Source organism: Phaenicophaeus curvirostris, chromosome Z, assembly GCF_032191515.1.
Source record: "Phaenicophaeus curvirostris isolate KB17595 chromosome Z, BPBGC_Pcur_1.0, whole genome shotgun sequence".
Classification (NCBI taxonomy): Eukaryota; Metazoa; Chordata; class Aves; order Cuculiformes; family Cuculidae; genus Phaenicophaeus; species Phaenicophaeus curvirostris.
In genome coordinates, this window is record NC_091431.1 from 45,126,753 (window position 1) to 45,144,530 (window position 17,778).

At 39.1% G+C, this 17,778-nt stretch overlaps 1 protein-coding gene across 30 annotated transcripts in view; it reads left to right on the top strand.

The window, feature by feature from the left end:
- Nucleotides 1-17,778, top strand: part of PTPRD (protein tyrosine phosphatase receptor type D) — a 477,045-nt gene that overhangs the window by 408,132 nt on the left and 51,135 nt on the right. For all 30 annotated transcript variants that reach the window (XM_069880847.1, XM_069880848.1, XM_069880854.1 and 27 more), the window contains 2 exons: nucleotides 2,303-2,426; nucleotides 16,122-16,297. In XM_069880847.1, coding sequence (XP_069736948.1) covers nucleotides 2,303-2,426; nucleotides 16,122-16,297 — 300 coding nt within the window. The remainder of the gene's footprint in view (nucleotides 1-2,302; nucleotides 2,427-16,121; nucleotides 16,298-17,778) is intronic.

The following is a 17,778-nucleotide window of genomic DNA, read 5'->3' on the forward strand; positions in this document are numbered from 1 at the left end:
CACAGTGCAGAAGTGATGTCTACCTTTGCAAGTAGCAGAATACAGATTTGGTGAAAGTTTGTTGTTCATGTATATGAAAACAAAACACAGTAAGGCTGACAAAAAAACATCAACAGTTTTCTAAAACTCTCAATAACCAGACTATTAGGATACTTAACATACTAGTTTAATAATAGTAAGATATTGCTCCTATTAACATTTTAAGATATATTAAGCATATTCCCACAAGCTGCTAAGAATGTGAACCCACATATTGGGTTTTTTAAATATAACTTTTGGGCATGGGGCAAACATGCTAATTAAAAGAAAACAGATTTGTTCAGAGCTGCAAACCATTTAAGAACTCTGTTCTTAAGAACAGTTACTGCTGCACAAAATGATACAACTATAGTGAATCATATCCAAGCCACAAGTAAAATTTTCATGGCCTTCATTGTGCTTCCACATTTCTTTCTTTTTCCTCTAAAACATCCACCTTGAGGGAGGAGCTGCCACACTTCCTGCCTCAGCTGCTGTAGGAAAAACAACGTGTAAAGTGTAAGCCAGCACCCGAACCATCACACACGTCTGCTCAGCAGATCTCAGCTCAGTTATGCAGGCGAGCTCAGCCAGGCCCAGCTCCAGAGGACTGTAATGAAAGTTAGCAAAATTTAGGAAAACAAGCTGGTAACTATTGAAAAAGTTAATTTAGTCTAGGGTATTAGTAAACAGGATAAGGTATTGGGACTTCGTTTCCTAAGCAAGAATACTGGGGTATTCTGAGATCTCTCTTTGAGTCAGTCAGGCAAGGAAGAAGCAAAGTAGTTCTCTGAATGTAATTCAAGTAAATTGTGTAAGTTATTTAAAGCTGCATAAGAATGAAGCAGTTTTCTGACTGGCCAAACTGTAATTATTAATCAAAAGGATATATCCTAATAGATCAGACTAATTAATTTCACATATGTTCATTGTCTAATAATACCTGCTGTAACAGATTACAGGTCATATTTCATTTCCACTAACATAAAATGGATTTGCAGCTGTTGTAACCATGGGAGGAGTCAGCTTAAGTGATGTAAACGTGGTGGATTGATGCTGTACTGGCAGTATGGAGCTTTTGCTTGTGCTTTGTTGCTGATCTGCTCATGGGAAGCAAACATAGTGTCAATCTATGCTCTAAAACTGCTCCATCTATGCATGTCTGTGTCATTAGTTTTTTATGATTTACAGATACCTGGCACAGGGGCCTGCTGATTGTTACCAGAGTTAAGCCACAAACCATAGTTGCATGTACTTGTTTATGAAACAATTTTAAGCTCTCTAATATTACAGAAAGGGAAAGCAACTTCTCAGTATGACATGACCTTTCATACAGCCACTAGTATAGTGGGCATAAGCAGGTATCATCTACTGATTGATGAGAAGCTTGACAGCAATGTGTGCTGGCAGCCCAGAAGATCAACCATATCCTGGGCTGCATCAAAAGAAGTGTGGCCAGCAGGTCGAGAGAGGGGATTCTGCCACTCTACTCCACTCTTGTGAGACCCCAGCTGGATTATTGTGTCCAGTTCTGGAATCCTCAACAAAAGAAGGATATGGAACAGTTGGAACAGGTCCAGAGGAGGGCTACAAAGGTGATCAGAGGGTTGGAGCACCTCCCGTACAAGGACAGTCTGAGAGAGTTGGGCTTGTTCAGTCTGGAGAAGAGAAGGCTCCAAGAAGATCTTATAGTGACCTTCCAGTACCTGAAAGGGTCTACAAGAAAGCTGGAGATGGACTTTTTATGAAGTCTTGTAGTGACAGGACTAGGGGCAATGGGTATAAACTGGAGAGGGGCAGATTTAGACTAGACACTCTCTTCACCATGAGGGTGGCAAGACACTGGCCCAGGTTGCCCAGGGAAGCTGTGGCTGCCCCATCTCTGGAGGTGTTCAAGGCCAGGTTGGAGGGGACCTTGGGCAGCCTGGTCTGGTGGGACGTGTCCTCCCCATGGCAGGGAGGATGGAAGTAGATGATCTCTAAGGTCCCTTCCTTTCTGAAGAGAAAAACCTTTTTGAAGGTCTTCCTTTCTGAATAGAAAGACTTAGATTTTAAAAGCTTATAGTTTAAATTCCTGATGGAAATTTCAGATGCATAAATACAAAATGCTTTATATAATATGATATAAAATGATACTATGTCTCTGAAAGTAATAATTTTCTTTCAAAAGTAAAATATTTCCAGAGTAAACTGTGGGAGCATATGATTTGTAATGATGATGAATGCAACAAATATGTAATCCTTAGCTAAAAGTTTCGCTATTTCTTCTCTTTCTCTTTTGAAGTCTATTGATCCTGGTCAGCAGTTCACGTGGGAACATTCTAACCTGGAAGTAAACAAACCAAAGAACAGATATGCAAATGTAATTGCATATGACCATTCTCGTGTTCTACTTTCAGCAATAGAAGGTAAGGATACCTTTAAGCTTAAATTAATTAAATCCTAAAATGCAGTATAATTTTACCTCCTGATATCTTTGCATAGTAAAAGAAGTGTTAATTAAAGTACTTCCAGTTACTTCCTATAATGACAATCTTTTTCTGATATTCATACTCAGTAATTCATTATGAAAATGCACTAGAATTGACACAGGGTCACACATAGCACTGAATGCATCTTGTCCTTGTGTTTATGCCAACACGTTGTCTTAAGTGAATTATCCTTGCTGTTTATTTATATTAATTCTGCAAAGCAAATATAGCAGTAACCATGCATGAATTTAAGTTTTTGTCAATTAAGGACATTATCAACATATCTGATGACTGAATTTCAGTTGCTAGATTCTTACTATGGGGAAAAAAAATGCAACTATGTTCTCAGGGAAATTGTTGAGAACTCTCTGCCAACATGTAGATGCTATTGGAACCTCAGTATTTCACTTCCAAAAGATTGACAGAGGGGTATAATGAGACCTCTTCATTATATCATTCTTTCTTAATCAAAAAGCTATCAAAAACTTTGAACATTTTAGAGTTTTATCTTAAGTGAACTGTAGAAGATGATCACCCTTGGGTATTGTATCTCTTTTACCTAGTGCTAAAACTACAGGAAGCACTGGTTTTTGCCTATTGAATTTCTTGCCTTACCAGTTCTGCCTGACCTATAACCTGCTTTCTGGGGTGAAGACCCATTTTCAGTTTATTTTATATTGATGAAAATCAGGTATTAATGATGACCAGAATATGATTGATTATATATTTAAATTAAAATACAATTTGCCTTTAGTAACTTTGGCAGTGCTTGCATACAATGCTTAAGATGTAGGGGATCATAATTATTTCGGTCCTAACATGATAAAATTTAAACTGCAAGGTATTTTAATTTACCGTTGTAAAAAACTGCTTATCCTTGACTACTCCAGATGTGAAGACACCAAATACAGGAGGGACAATATTCATTGGTGTAATTTCTTTTAATAGTAGCCACTTCATGAAGAAAAAAGGCAATCCCATGGACTGAAGTTTAGCTCTTCCCTTATTTACTGCAGCTGCATACCATGGGCTTTGATAGCACTGATAAAGCTTTTCCAGTGTATTAGAAAATTTAAATGATTGCCTTGAAGAACCTGCATATGATAATCTGCTTATATTAGTTCCACCTCTAAGACTCATATAGCAGTTCTGACAAGATTTTTTGTAGCATCACTTACAATTTTTCACATTGCCTTATAGAAGAATGTAGGTGTTTAGAAACCTGCCACCACCTGGTAGAACTACCTGTCTCAACACTAAACAGAGGGTATTTTAGTTAGCATTATATTTGAGATAATTAAAGAACAATATCCCTTTCTACGTCACTGGTCCAGAAAAGAGAACTGAGCTTATGGTCAGGCAAGACCAGAAATGGCAATTGGACTGCTGTTCTGAATTGTTGGGTTAAGTACTTTAGAACAAAATGTTTAGCTTAGATATAAGTCTACTTGAAAGAAGACTGAAAAAGAGTTGTGCACTGTGGAGAAGAAGGAGAGGAAAAAGTCTGACTTCAAGTAAATTTATATGTTATTTTATGTCAGACATATGGGCTTAGAAAGTTCTGCCAGGTTCGCCTTTATGTAAATGGCCCGTGAAATTTTGTTCACTTAAAGAAAATGAACATATTCAGAGAATGAGAAGAAAGCTCATGAGGCAAAACAGAAAATGTTAGTCAAAGTAATTAAATCCATCTAGTTACACAGTACATTAGACTACTTTTTTAAATAATAGTAAAAATATGAAAAAAGCTAGATTCTATCTATAAGAAAGGACTGAATATTTTAAGAAGCAGAGATAAGGTACAGTTAAACTCTAATGTTTGATTTCCTGTTTTAAATAAGAAATATGACAAAGACACTAAAATTTTTAATCCTACAATAGTCACTGATCCTAAACAGAGAAAAATACCATAACCCTTTGAAATATCAGTGTTAGACGTAAAACCACAAGGGAGATTTTGACCCGTTTGATGATTTGCATAATTATAAATATTTTCTCAGTCTTCACTTTATAGTGAAAAAAGCAACATAAATCAAATATTAAATGCTTTTTTATGCTATGATAATTTGTCTCAAACCCAGTAATAAATTAGTATTTAACTATCCTTTTACATGTTCCCCCCTGGGATTGTACATGGTTGTGTTTCTGAAATATTCTGTGTGTACCTTTATAGATTTAATACATTGGTCTTAGCATTTGGTAATAAGTGCTTTTCTTTCAAGTGTTAAGTAAATATTCCTGTAATGAATATATGCAACCTGCCTAGCATTTTAATTAGTTGACAGCTGCATTTGTTTTCATGCTACCACGGAAATCAAGGCTTTGAATATTGTTTAAAAACCAAATTTGCTTTACCTGTGTTATTATTCAAGTTGAATCAGGACCTAAATTTGAACTACATTACTTTTTTTTTTTACAACTATACGGAGAATATTTGTTTGGATTTTACATGGTGTCCATAAGAAAAATAATATTCTCAGTGAGGACTGAATAATAACTGTGCTCTCTCTAAGTTGAAGAGCTCCAGCTTACACCTAGATGCTTGGTCCCTGATTAGGAACAAATGCATATGTACAAGAAACTAAGCATTTATCAAACTAATCCTCCATTAATGGTCACTTTGCCTCTCAATGGTGTTGCACAAACATGGAATGATGTAATTACTAGTCTAGAATAAGGTGCAAGACTAGTTTTGTTCCATTGCTCATCTGACTGTAGCAAATACAATGTAGTTCCTAGAAAGTCATAAGAACATGTGGTAGTGATTTGAAATGACTTCTTTGCACCCATAGATAATATCAGGGGATTGAAGACTGCACCAGACACAGGGCTTCGTAATGCTTTCAGATTCTGTTTTGTTACTTTTTGTAACTTGTTACACATGTTTAAATGTGGTTTTGAATCACCCCTACATTTTTGGCTTTTGTAATTGCACAGACCATGGAGTTCCACAACATAATTGCTCATTTTTCAATAAATATTTTTTGTATTACTAAACTCACCACTGTTAAAATTTTATTATGTTAGATGTCCCTTTGGAAAGAAAACTCAGATTAGTTGTGGTAATTTGAATTTCCACCTGAAAGCAAGTATTACTTTGCAAAATTTTGTTCCCATGTCCTTGAAATCTCATCACTCATATTATGCTGCCTTTCAATGTGTCTGAGAGGGTCACTTGGAATTTTACCGTGTAATGAAAGAATGTCATAGTGTAACAAAGTTTGCTGCATGCATAGAAATGGATTTAAGGGCAGAATTTGCTGATTAAAAGAGAAATAGAACAAGTTAAAATAGTTAATTCTGTGACCTTAAACCTCTAAGGAGTAAATAAAATATGCAGAAAAGAATGAATAAACATTCTCCATTTTAAAGTCTTGCCAGTTCTTTTAGGAGAATCAAAGACTAAAAGTCTACCTTATGTGACATGAATTTATGTAAGGCTAGTGGTTTAAAAAAAAAAAAATAGTATCTATCAAGTTTCAGCAATGTAATTTTTGTTTGTTTGGAAATTTAGAGGCTTTAAAATGCTGCTAAAGCTGGAAGTCTCTGGGTGTAATGCAAATTATCAAGAAAAAAAGAGACAAGAAACTGCTTGTATTCATATTTGTCTGATTGATAGTTTTGGGGAAATTATCATCCAGTATGTAGGCCATCGTCTTTAGATTTAGGAAGTGTTCTGGTCAGTATAAATTATTGAGCATCTACTGAACAGTCATACTTTGTGTGAATTATTTGCAGTCTTTCACATTGCATTTGTGTTGCATTCTGCTAACAATATATAATTACACACTGAGGGTAATTGTATGTCCCTTCCCCCTGTGTGCCTGGAGTGCTTTAAAAACAACAGAAGTACTTCAGTGATGAGGTAATAGGGTGGGTAGTCTTCATGGTGTCTTTCTCAACAACAATGCTGAGATAAACCATAGGAGTATATTAATTTTTGTTTATGTATCTGTATATGCTCTTGTAGTTGTAATTTGACAACAAAAATAGTATCATTTTTGATAACCTTGAAGTCAGCTTGAAACAATTCCAACTTTTTTGTGTATACATACCTATGCTCTCCATTGGGAAAGTCCTCAGCACAGGAATGTTCCTGTATTGCAGTCCTTAGTGTAGGAAGGATGTGGATCTGTTAGAGCAAGTCCTGAGGAGGGCCACAAAGTTGATCAGAAGGCTGGAGCACCTCCCATATCATAGAATCATAGAATCATAGAATCATAGAATCATGGAATCATAGAATCACCAGGTTGGAAGAGATCCACCGGACCATCGAGTCCAACCATTTCTATCAAACACTAAACCGTGCCCCTTAGCACCTCGTCCACCCGTGCCTTAAACACCTCCAGGGAAGGTGAATCAACCACCTCCCTGGGCAGCCTGTTCCAGTGCCCAATGACCCTTTCTGTGAAGAATTTTTTCCTAATGTCCAGTCTAAATCTCCCCTGGTGGAGCCTGAGGCCATTCGCTCTTGTCCTGTCCCCCGACACTTGGGAGAAGAGGCCAGCACCCTCCTCTCTACAACCTCCTTTCAAGTAGTTATAGAAAGCAATGAGGTCTCCCCTCAGGCTCCTCTTCTCCAGGCTAAATAACCCCAGCTCTCTCAGCCGCTCCTCGTAAGACTTGACAAGATCATCTTCTTGATGAAGACAGATTGAAAGAATTGTTAGCCTAGAGAAGAGTCAGCTCTGAGGAAACCTTACAGGAGACTTCCAGTAGTTAAAGGGGGCCTACAGGAAAGGTGGAGAGGAGGTCTTTATCAGAGAGTGCTGTGATAGGATGAAGGGTAGTGATTTTAAGCTAGAAGAGGGTAGATTTAGATTAGATACTAGGAGGTGAGGGTGGTGAGTCACTGGAAGAGGTTGTGGATCACAGAGAGGTTGTGGATGCTCCATCCCCTGGAGGTGTTCGAGGCCAGGCTGTATGAGTCTTTGAGCAATGTGATCAAGTGAAAGGTGTCACTACCCATGGCGGGGGGGGTTTGGAACTAGATGATTTTGAATGTGCCTTCCAACCCAAACTGTTCTATGGCCCTATGAAAGCTTCAAGAAAACATCCAGTGACTTCTTGAATGGGTAACAAAGACTTGATACCTCACAATTTACGCTGCACACTCAAATTGAAACTGTGTTTTGTAGGAATCATTAAACTAGAAATAATTTCATTTCATATTAGTAGAAACATTCATCAGCCCTTTCAGGGCATCATTTAGAGATAAAAAAGAATATTTCTATCCAAAAAAAGTCTCCTTTGATAGATAATTTCAGTGTTACTCAGTCTTAAAGAAGCACTAAATGAAGTTTCAGTGAGCTATAAAGTAATCACATTATCATGACTTCATGTTGGATTTTGATATCTCCTTTGCACTGTCATGCAATGTACTGCTAACTCATTGTATTGTGGCCAGAGTGCTGGCAGAATGCTGTTGTCTCTGAGGAACTATAGTAAACAATCCGTTTACATTCACTTGGTACCCTTTCTTAAAACTAAACTTTTAAAGCAAAACAGATCAAATCTAAACTTCCTTTCTTTTTCTCAGCAGCTCTCCTGCTGTTTCCCAGCCTGTTTTTTTGCTCTCCACCTTCTCACCTTTCCTGCAGATCTTCTATAGCTCCCAGTGCCTAGTTTCCACCCTGCATTTCACATTTTTCAGGTTTTTCTTGCCTTTTTCTTTTCCTTTCAAATATTTCTTCTCTTTTTTTTTATACACAGTCCCTTTCTTTGTCCAGGTTAATTCTGTCTTCTGCCCACCCCTTTTTGACAGTAACTTCTTTCCATAATTCCCTATAATGCAACAGTTCACTTGGAGTCTCAATCTCTTTCATCCTTTCCTTCTTCAGCAGACTCTCCTAGTCCTAACAGGCTATCCACAATCCAGGAATCGATAGATTTTCTTTTTCTGTTATTTCTTTTTCCTTCATATCTGACATTGTTAGGATGACATGCAGTGAACTTTCCTCAATCCTAGTGAAAAACTTTCATTTACCAATGTTCATTACTATAGATATCTCTATTGGCCTGACCTGCTTCATTTTTCATTGAGTTCTTACACTACAGTTTTGTGGTTAGATCATTTGAATTTGATAATCTCCTTAAGTACGTAGATTTTGTGTTACAAATACTTCCACGTAAACAATTGTTATTGGCACCCAGTAGCTGCTTTAGTTCATTTTTGCTCTGACATATTTCAAAACATCAGTCATTGATTTAAGCCAATAGAACAGCTTCATCAGAAGTTTGAGTTCATCATTACATTTTTCCAACTTGTTTACAGGCATCGCAGAATCGAGTCCTATTACTTTGCACTCTTTTTATGACAAACAGTACATCTCCTAGGGAAGCAGCAGAGAAACAAAGGTTTATGGTTTAATTTGTTTTAAAAAGAAAGGCCGTTCAGTACTTAGCCTTTGTAAAGGGTTGAAATAATATCATGATTTGATTTCAGTTTCTGAATAAAATGTGGAGTTTAATTAAAGCTATTTAAAATTATATCTGTATTCAAGAAATTAAATGAGTAATTATGAGGTCACATTATTAGTTTTGTGGATCTGAGTGAGTGTTGCAGCAAGCTGTACTGTCATCGCAGTTCATGAACAAAGTCCCAGTGTAAATCGTGAGCTATATATTTCATTTTTCTTTTATTTTTTGCACTTTAATTGTGGCATTAGCTGATTTGATTTTATTTCTCAATCACTCTTACTCTGTAAAATATGGACTGCTTTGCACTCTTAAGATATTTGAAAATGGGATTTCTTATAATAGAATCTTAGAATGGATCAGGTTGAAAAGGATCTTAAAGATCATCTAGTTCCAGCCTTCCAGCCCCCTGCCATGGGCAGGGACACTTCCCACTGGACCAGGCTAGTTTAAGACCCCATCCAGCATAGCCTTGAACACTTCCAGGGAGGGGGCTTTCAATAATTTCCGTGGGCAACCTGTTCAGGTGTCAAGGGAGGTGATTCTACCCCTCTACTCTGCTCTTGTGAGACCCCACCTGGGGTACTGTGTCCAGTTCTGGAATCCCCAACATAAGAAGGATAGGGAACTGTTGGAATGGGTCCAAAGGAGGGCTACAAAGATGATCAGAGGGCTGGAGCACCTCTGCTGTGGGGACAGTTTGAGAGAGTTGGGGTTGATTAGCCTGGAGAAGAGAAGGCTCTGAAGAGACCTTATAGTGACCTTCGAGTACCTGAAGGGGCTGAAAGAAAGCTGAGGATGGACTTTTTACAAGGGGATGTAGTGCTAAATGCTAGAATGAGGGACAATGGAAAGGGGAAGATTTAGATTAGATATTAGGAAGAAATTCTTCACGATGAGGGTGGTGAGGCACTAGAACAGGTTGCCCAGGGAAGTTGTTGATGCCTCCTCACTGGAAATGTTCAAGGCCATGCTGGATGGGACCTTAGGCAGCCTGATGTAGTGGGAGATGTCCCTGTCCATAGCAGGGGGGTCAAAACTAGATGATCTTTAAGGTCCCTTCCAATGCAAACCATTCTATGATTATGATTCTATGAGGCAAAAACTGATGTGGCACAGTGTGAAACAGAAAGTGGGAGTGGGAAAACAGTATTACAGAATACCAAGCGATTTTGAAACAGGATGTGAAACTGAGGTCATGCACAAAAAAAATGATGAAGAGACTCATTGTGAGAAATTAGTATGGTACTTAAAGACACTATGAGAATGGATGGAAAACAAAGAAAACACCTATTGGATACAATGAGTGAGAGAGAAAATGGAGATGAACATTGTGGATCCTATTGTTCTCTTGATCTGGTAGCACTGTAACCCTATAGAGTACTGTATTCTGCTACAGATAACCCTTGATGAAAATCTTCTCAGAGTGCCAAGTGTTGAGTTACACCTAGTCTTTCCCAAAACTGCATTAGTTAAATTACAAACAGTTCATTACATACTGTGGTAAATGGACCTTCCCCTCCATGTCCCAGCCTTTTCATGAGCTGTGAAACTAAGTTGCTTTGTAAAAGGATTTTTCTAGCTAACGCATATACAGGATTTTTGTATGTGTGTCTGTGTGTCTTCTTGATAAAAGACAGGAAGAGAAATAAAGTGGAAATTTCCACTTTCACAGAATCATAGAATCAGTAGTTTGGAAAAGGCCTCTTGGACTGTCAAGTCCAATCGTTCCTATCTGTCACTAAACTATGCCCCTCAGCACCTCATCCACCCATTCCATAAACACCTCCAGGGAAGGTGACTCAACCACCTCCCTGGGAAGCCTGTTCCAGTGCCCAATGACCCTTTCCATGAAAAATTTCTTTCTCATGTCCAGCCTGAACCTCCCCTGGCAGAGCTTGAGGCCATTACCTCTTGTCCTGTCACTTGTCACTTGGGAAAAGAGGCCAACTCTCTCCTCTCTGCAACCTCCTTTCAGGTAGTTATAGAGAGCAATAGGGTCTCCCCTCAGCCTCCTCTTCTCCAGGCTAAACAACCCCAGCTCTCTCAGCCGTTCCTCATAAGACTTGTTTTCCAGCCCCTTTACCGGCTTCGTCACTCTTCTCTGGACTCACTCCAGAGCCTCAACATCCTCCTTGTAGCAAGGTGCCCAGAACCGAACACAGCAGTCGAAGTGCGGTGACACCAGTGCCAAGTACAGAGGGAGAATAACTTCCCTGGACCTGCTGGCCAGGCCATTTCTGATCCAAGACACGATGCCATTGGCCTTCTTGGCCACCTGGGCACACTGCTGGCTTATGTTCAGTCAGCTGTCAACCAACACCCCCAGGTCTTTCTCCTCCAGGCAGCTTTCTAGCCACTCTTCCCCTAGTCTGTAGCACTGCACAGGGTTGTTGTGCCCCAAGTGCAGGACTCGGCATTTGGCCTTGTGAAACCTCATGCCATTGGTCTCAGCCCAGCGGTCCAGCCTGTTCAGATCCCTTTGCAGAGACTCCCCGCCCTGCAGCAGATCAACTCTTCCACTCAGCTCGGTATTGTTCGCAAACTTTCTAAGGGTGCACTCAATGCCTTCATCCAGGTCATTGATAAAGACATTGAACAGGGCTGGACCCAGCACTGAGCCCTGGGGAACAGCACTTGTAACTGGCCTCCAGCTGGAGTTAACTCCATTTCCCACCACTCTCTGGGCCCGGCCATCCAACCAGTTTTCCACCCAGGAGAGCGTTTGCCTGTCCAGGCCAGAGCCTGACAGTTTCTGAAGCAGAATGCTGTGAGAAACTGTGTCAAAGGCTTTACTGAAGTCCAAGGAGACTACATCCACAGCCTTTCCCTCGTCCAGTAGGCAGGTCATAGAAGGTGATCAGGTTAGTTTGGTGAGACCTGCCTTTCATGAACCCGTGTTGACTGGGCCTGATCATGCAGTTCTCTTGCATGTGCTTCATGATAGCACTCAAGATCACCTGTTCCATGACTTTCCCTGGCACTGAGGTCAGACTGACAGGCCTGTAGTTCCCTGAGTCTTCCCTCTGACCTTTCTTGTAGATGGGCACAACATCAGCCAGCCTCCAGTCTAATGGAACTTCCCCAGTCAGCCAGGACTGCTGGAAGATGATGGAAAGGGTTTGGCAAGCACATCCACCAGCTCTCTCAATACTCTTGGATGGATTGCATCCGGCCCCATGGACTTGTAGGTGCAAGCAAGTCTCCAACCACCTCCTCTTGGATCATGGGAGCTTTGTTCTGCTCCTCTAACTCCTGGGTGTATACACAGAAGGAACTACTTTCCTTAATATTAAAGACTGAGGCAAGGAAGGCATTAAGTACCCCAGCCTTGTCCTCATCCCCTGTCACAGTTGTTCCATTTGCATCCAATAGGGACTGAATATTCTCCCTGGTCCTCCTTTTATTGTTAATGTATTTATAGAAAGATTTTTTGTTCTCTTTCACAGACTTGGCCAATCTGAGCTCTAGTTGGGCTTTAGCCCTCCTGATTTTTTCTCTGCATGATCTCACTTCCTCTCCGTAGTCCACTCAAGATGCCTGTCCCTTCTTCTGAAGTTCATAGACATTTCTCTTCTTTTTGATGTCCCTCAGGATCTCCCTGCTCAACCAAGCTGTTTTTTTCCCCTGCGGCTCCTTTTCTGGAACACAGGGATGGCTTTCTCCTGAGCTGCTAGGATTTCCTTTTTGAAGAGCACCCAGCCCTCGTGGGCTCCCTTGCCCTTAAGGACTGTCTCCCATGGGACTTTGTCAACCAGCCTTCTGAACAGTCCAAAGTCTGCCCTCTGGAAGTTTAATGTGACTGTTCTGCTAATCTTCCTCCTCACTTAACCTAGAACTGAAAATTCTACCATCTCATGATTGCTTTGTCCCAGGCACCCTCCAGCCATCACATCCCCACAAGGCCTCCTCTGTTCACAAACAGCAGGTCTAGGAGGGTTCCTTCCCTTTTCAGTTCGCTCACCAGTTGTGTGAGGAAGTTGTCTTCCATGCACTCCAGGAACATCCTGCACTGCTTCCTTTCTGCTGTATTGTACTTCCAGCAGACATCTGGAAGATTGAAGTTTCCCACAAGGACAAGAGGTAGCAATCTTGAGACTTATCCCAGTAGTTTATAGAAGAGCTCATCAGCTGCTTCTTCTTGGCTGGGTGGTCTATAACAGACTCCCCTCACAATATCCGCCTTCTTTGTGGGCTCCTCTGATTTTAACCCACAGGCACTCGGTCCTATCATCACCACAATCGAGCTCAAGGGTATCAAAACACTCTCTAACATAACAGGCTACTCCACCACCTCTCTTACCCTTCCTGTCCCACCTGAAACTTTAACCTAGTTGGGAAGAAATCCTCTTTGTAAATATCAGTAACTGTTAAACTTAATTCTTTCTTACTTGCATCTGTGACCAAGGAACATATAATCTGGAAATCAGCTTTTCTTCATCCTGATTGAAAGAATTAGAATTTATTTAATTTAGAAATTACTTATTTTCATGTTATTTGTTTATATATTTGATACAGATTAATAAGTAGAAAGAGTATTTACAATTTAAGAAAACTGTGATTTTTCTTTTTTTTACATCAGGGACTAGGATTTGCTGCTAAGCTTTGTAAATATCATTCTTTAGTGCAGTTTGCAATGCTTCTCATGCCTAATTTTCACACTGTGTTTGTGCAGTATTGGCTCCAGAGGACAGTTTTCCCAGAAGATCATTTAACCACTGTAAAAAGTGTTGTTTTTCTTTTTCATTTATTCCTCAGGCTTTTATTTATAACATATGCTTCAAAGTATGACGCCAGACATCATAATATAATTCTAATTTATGCAGAAAACATTTCTAACCAGCTTTCTCAGTTCCTTTGGTAATAATACCCACTTGGTGTAGATTTCTCCTATTGGCTTCATTTTTCTTTCTCATCTGTTTTGTGTGAAAATATTTTATTATCTCGGTAAAGGAAGAAAATAGGGCATTATGCCTAGCAATTGTATTTTCTAAGTCATTAATTCTAATATGCAGAATAAGAAGTGTCATGTAAAAAAGTTTCAAGTCTACAAGACTGAGGCTTTTGAACTCCAATTTCATGTCTTTTGTGGAGGGAGATCATGCTTTTCAGCTATAAAGGATGCAGGTTTTAAAGTTTTTTATTTTGTTTCATTTTTATCACAGAAGAGGCATTCAATCAGTTCTAAGAACAGTCAACCAGTCTTCCTGTGTCCATCCCTGCATCTTGCCTGAGGAGTGCCATTTGCTGCCCCTTTTGTGAACCTGAAGTTACAGACTCTCCTTTCCTAAAATATTTTGTCAGATTTTTTGTTTAATTATCGAGAAAGTTAAATCAAAATAAAATTTATGTTTAAATGTAATTTGAACATATAAACCAAGAAAATCTATTAAGATTTCTTGGGCATGAAGGCAAAATTTTATGACAGGCTATACCTGCATTAACACATAATCTGAATAATTTCAAGATTATATTGGAACTTAATTAGTGTCACAGTTAGTGAGTTTGTTCATTACTAAGTAAGTAGTAGAATGAAGTACTAAGCTTACCCAGAATGATTGAAGAAAAGTATTAAAGAGATAATTCTACTTTCCCTTTGAATTCAAATTATTTTGAAAGATGTTTTTGATATATGTTGCTGGTTGTCACGAAAGACAGAAGCCTGCTGCATGATACTTCCTGATTTGGGGTAAGCAGCAGGAGATTAAAAATCAGAGTAGATTTGGAGGTTCAGCTTCTGACAGAAAGCTTGAAAAACATTTCTTAAAATATATTTGATAACTTATTGTGTTTCATAACCAAAGAAATTCAACTCTGTTGCTTTATGGATTGAAAATAGTTGAAGCATTAGAATAAAATGGGGAGATTGTTTCACCTTGATTTTCTTTTGAAACAATTTGTGGAACCTGCACTGTATCCTGGGGCTATAGACTTGGGCAAAGCAAATTGGTTGTGTAAACATAAGTCATTAATTTCTGCTCAAAGAAGAATTATTTTCTGTTAATTACTTTAAGAAACCTTTCAGCTAACCCTTCTGGGGAACAGTTCCACATTCAATATGGGAGTAATGTGGGAAACACTGTTTTGCCATCCCACCAGCATTGAGATCTCAAAGGAGTATCTTTTCTCCTCAAGTCCTCAGTTAAAAAAAAATGTCAGTGATATCATAACTGCCATCGGCATGCTTTTCCTTTCAGTATGCTTATAATCAGAGTTAAAAGCTGGACACTGCCCTGCTGGAATTCAGGAGTGATGAGGCTCAGATTGTATGTCCATATTTATCCCTTTCTGTGAGTTTGGCTGCCTTATTAGTTTAGACTAGCAACATAATCTTCAGTACAACCAATAGGCCTCCTCAGCCTTGACAAGCTACATATTATGGTCCAGGTCTCAGTACAGATGTGACACTGCATAACCTCAGCTAATTGGATCCCAGTTAGGAGCTGGCTCGCTTCCAAGTGGCTCAAAGCATGGTCATGTGTCTGGCAGGCACACCCAAACTCTGTAAACCTTGTCCAAAATATCTGAGCCTTGAGCAATTGGGAATGTAGGCTCGGTGCATCCACGGGTCTTAGATTAAGCTTTCTCTTCATATATTTAGTTTTTATTCAGACTTGCAGAGGTCTTTATTTCACCACACAGCAGATTCCACTGTTTCTTAAATCTGACTTACATAATGTGTTTTATTAAAAGAAAGCTCATAGTTAACTTCCCATTTATTGGGGAAATATTAATTTAGTAGTTATGTTAATATTCTGACAACGTTATCCCCTTTTCTATACTTAAAAGAAATACAATAATCTCAAGAAGAGTGTCAAATGGAGCCTACACAGAGCATCTGATAGAGAGGCTTCCCTGTCTAGCCCAGGCAGAGTGTGCCATGCTGGTGGGTGACTGCAAGCAGTGTTAGACCACATTTTAAATGCTGCTTTTTGCAATCCCAGGTCTCTCCATGAACTTCAGATTTTCAGGCTTCTTCTAATACTTCTTATCAGAGCGAGCCCTTTCTTTCCAAAGAATGGCTATTCCCAGAGAAGCCATCATACCCCTCAGCTCTGCAAATGACAGCCACTCACTTGCAAGTACCTGTGTACTACTTGGCATGCAGCAAGCTAAGATTCACTGATCCACCTGTATCATAAGATTTTTTTCAGCCCTTACATAATAAGAGAGCGCAGAACTGTTGCCCCATGTTTCACTCTTCTCTCTTTGCAGGAATACCAGGCAGTGACTATATCAATGCCAACTACATAGATGGATACAGAAAACAAAATGCTTATATAGCAACACAAGGGGCGTTGCCGGAAACCTTTGGTGACTTCTGGAGAATGATGTGGGAGCAACGTGGTGCAACCGTTGTCATGATGACAAAGCTAGAGGAGAGGTCCAGGGTAAGGAAAGTGTATCAATATACTGCAAAATAGAACATTAATAATACTGGACCTTAGTATTCACTTACATAAGATTTTTTTTCCTTTCACCTATGCTTGTCTGTCTCCTGTGTATGCACAAGAACTGGAGTTTTTTTTAAGTTGCCACCAGTGAAAAGTATTGATACTCTGACAGTCACTTTAGATAGGGAATGTTAGTTCCACTGTAACATGCTTATTTTGCAGGTTTATTTATACTATGAAAAACTTGAAATCTTCTAATCCATAGTGACTTTCTTTTTTTTTTCCTACTTCAGTCAGACTGGAAATATCAGGAGGTGAATGAAAATATTAGTTCAAAAATACTGTTGTATGATTCTGTCAGGAGGAAGTTAATGTATGTCAGCAGCATTCAATATTCAATTTTATGTGGTAGAAATTAAACATTAGTTAAGATCAGTGAGGACTTGTATTAACTTAAAAAGACACAATGATTTTTTGGTTTTTTTTAGTACATACTGGGTACTGGGAAAACTCCAGAACAGTATGTGCAGTAACAGAAAAAAAATTATCTGTGATATTTCAATTTTAATTTCACAGCGAAGTAAAATTAGGAAAGTAAATGTCTAAAATATAACATACAAGTATTGTAATAAAAGAAGAGTATAATATGTGAAAGGAAATCAAAAGTAACAGTACTTTTTTATAATACAGTAAGGAAAGTGATGTAAAGAGTAGTAACTGACCACTGTCTCTTGCATGAAGATTTACTCTCTGGTTTGTATTATGGCATTTATCAATTCTAATGGTAGATTTTACTGGAGAGAGGGAGAAATGAAAGAAAAAAGAAATAAAAGAAACAAAGAAAGATTGTGAAAGAAGAAAAGGGAAATATCCTTCTCAGTGGCCAATCAGAAAAAGAAGTGAGTATCTAGCCCTCAGCATCTTCTCCAATAGAGCAGGTAGTTTACCATCACACTTTTCTCATAGTAACTCTCTATTTTATGTCACGACATACTCAAACTCCTCATGGTTAGTTCATTTTTATGATGCTGCTACCATTGATTGGGGCATGCATTCACTGGGGAATGTGCTACATGGCTCATTCATTGGTGAGCTTTCTGCAAGCACAATAGTCAGTCCTGTAGTGAAAATCAGAAGCTACAACCAAATGCAGAAATCAGGAAAAAGCAGGATGTGATTCTAACATCAATGGCAATCACTTTCCTCAGGAGCCTGCTGTAACAACAGTATCAGGGTCTACCAGTATAAGTCCAGGAGATTAATAACAAGCAAGACAGTCAAGGGAAAATAGTGCCACAGGCATTCTGAAGTATGCTGTGCAGCGAGTTTGTGTGAAGGGGTAGGAAGTTGCAAGTGGGAGGCAGGCTGCAGGATTGCAGGTAGAAGGCCCTTAGGATTACAAAAAGCTAAAGTACCTAAGGCACTGAGCAATATTTGTTAAAAAATATCATAAACACAGAGGATCAAGAACAATTCAG